This window comes from Schistocerca serialis, chromosome 4 (assembly GCF_023864345.2).
Source record: "Schistocerca serialis cubense isolate TAMUIC-IGC-003099 chromosome 4, iqSchSeri2.2, whole genome shotgun sequence".
In the NCBI taxonomy this organism is placed as follows: domain Eukaryota; kingdom Metazoa; phylum Arthropoda; class Insecta; order Orthoptera; family Acrididae; genus Schistocerca; species Schistocerca serialis.
This window is the reverse complement of record NC_064641.1, coordinates 581,815,011-581,821,010: the sequence shown is the minus strand read 5'-3', so window position 1 is coordinate 581,821,010 and position 6,000 is coordinate 581,815,011. Positions and strand designations below refer to the sequence as shown.

The 6,000-nt window shown below is 43.0% G+C and overlaps 1 protein-coding gene across 2 annotated transcripts in view; it reads left to right on the top strand.

Moving 5' to 3' along the window:
* The first annotated feature begins 229 nt into the window (after positions 1-229).
* LOC126475321 (solute carrier family 22 member 7-like) overlaps positions 230-6,000 on the top strand; it is a 117,327-nt gene continuing 111,556 nt past the window's right edge. The window contains exon 1 of one of the 2 annotated variants that reach the window (XM_050103106.1): positions 230-293. In XM_050103106.1, coding sequence (XP_049959063.1) covers positions 279-293 — 15 coding nt within the window. In that variant the 5' untranslated portion in view covers positions 230-278. Of the gene's footprint in view, positions 300-6,000 lie in introns of both variants that reach the window. The other variant, XM_050103105.1, reaches the window with a different exon arrangement.

Below are 6,000 nucleotides of genomic sequence, written 5' to 3'. Positions count from 1 at the left end.
GCATTCAGATTAAGTATAGCTTTCCAATTGCCTTACACGTTACTAGGAAGGCCTTGAGGACGGTATCTACAACGACATTAAAGCATACAATAGTCGTGTTGACTCATTAGCGTCAGACATGTCCTAACGTAAATTTTCACTAATGAGCCTAGGATCTTTGTTTTCGTGTTATCACCATAACTAGGACTAAACATACACTGTGTCCTCAAGCTCTTTAGATTCAGTGTAACACGAGCGGCGACAGGTACACGAATCCACTGCGCCGAGGCACCTACAGGATGGCTGACGAAGATGTACGAGTATGTTCTCATTTTACTATAAGCGCTGTAGTTATACTGTCTGTCTGTATCTCTCTGTGTTGTCTTCACTACTTCGTCTTTACACACTTCACGGGAATTAAAATGCGTAACCGAATACTTGTATGTTATAACGTCACCTTATTCAATCTCTTCGCGGAAAGTACTGGAATGATTCTACAACAGTAGAGATGCCAAGGTTCTATAAACTTGTGTCTAAGTACACTTGAAAATGTACGAGCATGAGTCGCGTAAGAGTTAACCCCCCCTTTATTCCGGGGGCGATTGCACGTATCGACAAGCGGTTTTCGGCGAGTCATAGCGGGCTATGGGGCAGATACGTTGGTACATGCACAATAATAACAACGTTTATATTGACCGAGATAATGCGGCAACTGCATGTTTTTTAAATGGGACGCTATACTTTTTTACTTTTTTTGCCATCATTCGAATGCTCTGGTAAAGACGCGTATAGTGATGTAACGCATGTTGCTATTGTGATTCAAACTTTGCTTAAAAGAGGGCGGATGAGGATTTACCTACGTAGCGTAGGCCGTGCGTGCTGCATGGAGCACGGCAACTCGGCCTGCGGGTCGCGCGAGGCGTGTTTACAGTCTGGAGCCACTTCCGACCGCCTCGACCTTCAATAGTAACAATATTTCCCAGCGTCTTTTAAGCGAAGTTTGAATCACATATAGCAACATGCGATACGTCACAATACCCGTCCTTTCCAGAGCGTTCGAATGATGGTAAAAAAAGTACAGCGTCCCATTTTAAAAACATGTACTTGTCTCATTTCGGTCAATATAGGCCGGCCAGTGTGGCCGAACTGTTCTAGGCGCTACAGTCTGGAACCGCGCGACCGCTACGGTCGCAGCTTCGAATCCTGCCTAGGGCATGGATGTGTGTGATGTCCTTAGGTTTAAGTAGTTCTAAGTTCTAGGGGACTGATGACCACAGAAGTTAAGTCCCATAGTGCTCAGAGCCATTTGAACCATTTTTTTCGGTCAATATAATTGTTGTGATTATTGTGCATGTACCAAAGTATGTACCCCATAGTCTGCTATGAATCGCCGAACACCGCATGTCGATACGTGCAATCGCCCCCGGAATAATGGAGGTGTTACGTCTTACTCGACTCACCCCATACGTAAAGCGTCTGTGTGCGTGTGTGCGTGTGTGTGTCTGTGCGCGTCTGCGCGTCTGCGTCTGCGTCTGCGTGTGTGTGTGAGTGTGTGTGTGAGTGTGTGTGTGTGAGTGTGTGTGTGTGTGTGTGTGTGTGTTTAGTGTGTGTGTGTGTGTTTAGTGTGGGTGTGTCTGTGTGTGAGTGTGTCTAAGCTTAGCTAACAGTAATCAAGATTATCAGAAAAATGAAAATATCTGCGATATACATTCTATCGACCTCCGTAGCTGACCCTGTCTAGCTGTAACGCGGATGACTTCGGTTCGGTTCCTGGAACTGCCATGGAGTTTTCGGTGGTGGGAGGACTGCAACGGGCTGCAGCAAGCCTCGTAATGCCAGATTAGAAGCGACTTGAGTCAGAAACAGTGGCTACAGAGTCAAGAAAGCCGGCAACGGCAAGGAGAGCGGTGTGCCGAACCCACACCTCTCCATACCGCATCAAATGACACGATTGGCGTAGGATGACAAGGCGGCTGGTCTGTTCCAGTTGACCGTTCAGAGCCAAAATGCAGAGCTTTATATATACATCCCGCAATGTGGAATTTTTTTTTTAGAATTCGGTGCAGAATAGATATAAATCAGTGAGGTCTAAACCAGCCATTCAGTAACATATGTGCGACCAATGAAACTGAAAAAGTAAACAAAGAACAATGTGCCAGTATGCAGGTATGAAGAAATAAACCATGTGAACCAAGGATAAGTATGACAGCTACTGCTTCTTACATACTCTGTTACTGTGGTAATTAACGAAATGGACGGAAAGCCAGGGGGATTTAAAATTGTTGAGAAGTATAAGCAGCCTAGTTATCACAGGGTTAACTGAAACCTGGAAGTCAAGGAAGGCAGGATTCGGTTACGATTGTGGACGGGTCCTTAATCAGCTACTACTGGTTTCCTTTTGCAATTACACACATTTATTTTGAAACAGTAATTCCAGACTCAGCAATAAATGAAGATATCACACGTTATTAATGAAAGAATAAACAACTGCGTAATTAATACTGCTTTCAGTGTGTTACCATTTACCAAATGAGCATAAGATACAGAGACAGCTAATAATGTTTTAAAAACAAGCCAGTGTGATCCCATTTAGAATTTTAAGGCAAGTAACCACAGTCATGGCTGAAGGCCTTTAACGCCAAGAACGGCAATTGTAAAAAAGTTTAACAAACACATTGTGAAACTGCAATGCAATAGCAAAGGTTAATTTAAAAAGACAGGCAAATGATCACCAAATGAGTGCGACAAAATGATGGTAAACTTGGTAGCACAACCATTTAAACCTGCTGTAATGCCAAGAATGGCAATTATATAAAAATTAAAAAATACATACAGTGAAACAGCAAATACGACAGAAAAGGTTAATTCAAAAGGACAAGGAAAATATCACCAAACAGGTGAGACAAAATGATGGTAAATTTGGTAGCTCAATCATTTAAACCTGCTGTAATGCCAACTATGGAAATTATATAAAATATTTTAGAAACAAACAATAAAACAGCAAATGCAATAATAAAACACAAGGGCCAGTCACAGACGGTGCACCAGGAATCGAGCTCTGAGTATGTCCGGCAAAAACACTTCTGCGAGCAATGAGATAGGCAGCCAAGAGTTGCATTCACTTCACAAGATGGTAACTCAGACTAGTGGCAGTCTAACGAATGACTAATGATAATCTTGCTGACGCTGCCTGACGTCCAATAAACCAAATGCCAAAATGTAAAAATACGCCAAAGCCGGAACCGGCGGTCTGGTCGCAGTCCGCAGAATACTGTGCTTAGGGCGCCCTGAACGAGAAAGGCGTCACTACCACCAGAGTAGAAGAATCGTCAACCAACCTACAATCAAGAAAGCTGTCAAAACTGCATGCCTCACCGGACAGCAGCGGCAAGGCGAGGAAACGCTCACTGCCATTAGATACACTATCTTCCAGGGCAGGTAACTGGGGCGTTAGCGGACACGAGGCAGGAAAAATACTTCTGACTGAACTTAACAAATAGTAACAAACTGAAAGCAATAAATAGTAATTAGAAGTCGAGGAAAGCTAATCAGATCCGCCTCCCCAAGCACTCCACTCACTACTCTTCGTCTAAGCAACACTGCAAGCAGCGACACGAACCAAAGTCACTGGAAAATCGCAAGATCTCACAATGGTGGAGGTTTCTCTACTTGAATCCGAATGCACTCAACTTAAAGCTTGCCGGATCCGGTTTACGACGAGGTCAATCCGGCAGTCCATGCGTGCTGCCAGCAGTCCCGGCCTGTTGTTGCACTGCGCGGACCTGGCTCCTCCTGAGTCCCCAACCGAACTGCCCACTAACACGACCCAGAAGAAGCACGACGTCGCCCCAAATATAGGGCCACCGTTACTACATATCGATAACCGCCGCTGCTGCTACTAGCAGACAGGCAACGCTTGTAAAACGAAGTGGCGCCAGTCAACACGAGAAATAGACAAACAACCGCAACCATGTCAACTAAACGATACGGTCTGGTCTCCAACAGAGGAAAGAGAGCGCAATTAAAGTAATGGGACTCAATAGAAACCAATGTAAGAGTTTTCAAGACTGACAGAAATACTTTAGAAGAACTACTGCACTCCATACAGGAACATAGGCACAGCGTATGCTACTCTTCTAGCTGTATCGCTTGATGCACAAGCAGCGGTTTCTGTCCCACGAAAACGAGAGACTCACCTGTGCAATGAATGCAAAAACTTATGGACTAACTAACTCAGAAAATATACTATATGCTCAATATGTGACCGCTGAAGCAAACACACGCTGTGAATACAAATGCACATCCACGATGTAGTAAATTGTAGACCTACCTAGTACAGCAAATATAGCGCAGTCTGATTCTGATGACGTACGTGTAGGACTGAAGATCTCGTCATTTGGAACAATTTATGCCCGAAACGATATGTTCGCTGACGCTGCACAGCAATGGGCGACAACTTTTTGTATTGGTTATGCCCCTGAGAGGCGACACGACCTAGGCACATTGTGGTGTATTGATGTCTTGTGTATTGCTCACAGTCCAGGCATCTTCCCGAGACATGACAATGTGATGAGAACAAATTCCCAAGCTCTAGTTTAGTACTGATTTTAATCTGTATGTAAATAACAGTAATCGCTGATTGAAGGAACAAATGGTGTTGCTGTATGAGAAATGGAACAGGTGTTATACCGATTTTAATCAAGAGGCGAGGATCAGAATTCCGCTCGAAACTGGACATGAGGCGAACCAGCATGTGCCATGTGGTTGGTAATGCCGAATGGTTACGGAGTGAGCCGAGTCTGGGTCGGCCCGGGACATAGTGACTTGCACGGGCAAGGTGGTGGAGGAACACAGCGAAGAACTGGGCAAAAACTAAAATGCCATATCCATAGACGGACATCCTTCCACTTTGGGGAAGGTGAATTTGTCTGACCAGCGTCTTCTGGCAAAGACAGCATAGTTCAGTCGGTAAATAACTAAGGTTAAGCAGGAAGCATTTTAGCGTGAGACGAAAATATGAATACAGTAAGTAGATTCAGATGGAGTAGATTGAATTAGTTACATTCAGAGAGAAAAAGTCTCTCGCAGGACAGAGTAGCGTGGAGATCTGCATCAAACCAGTCTTTGGGCTGAAGACCACTACAACAACATATACCATAAAAGCATGTAGCATAACGTACACTATAGCGTAAAATAATAAATTGCTAACACAGGAGACACAAACTATGATAAAAACATAAATGTGAAGCTGTGTTAAACCCAACGTACAGGAAAAGTAAATATTAGCACCAAATACGCTCAGTCAAAATCATCCTCCCATAAAGTGGTTTGCATATCATGTCACCTGTAAAATCAGGAAAAACATAAAGTCAACATAAAACAGTAGTAATGATTAAATAATCATGAGATATTGTCAAAAGAGAAACTAAAATTATGTGGAACCTGCCAAAGTAAAAAGCGAAATATCTTAGGAACTACGCGTCTATGACTAACTACATACACTGCAACATACACTAAAAACTCTTCGAAATACGCCGGCCTAACGCCAATCAATAGAGGATTGTAAAGAGTGCAACGCCTAATTGTGACACAAAATTACAATTTCCATATGGTACAATCCTCTCCAATGAGAGAATGAAACAATGATTAGTGTCAGTTAAAATCGACGACACATGTCAACAAAGAGGAGGGGAGGCGAGGAAAGTGGAGAGGAGCGGAAGGGAGAGTAGGTTATGACCCAAAAGCGATTAATACAAAAAGGCCAATGATAATGTATTATAACAAAATGATGATTTGGCAATGCACAGCCAAAAGGAAATAGTAGTGACAAATGAGAAATTAGGAGACGATGTAGACAAAATCAATACTTGCAGCGTCAGTTTGCATAAAGCATAAGAGATAGACGACATTTTACTATTTAGATCCGCTGTAACTCGATCGATTATTCGATGATAATTATATCATTTTATCGCACATTGTTAGTACATTTTATTAAGCTATATTTATCACAATTACTGTGTG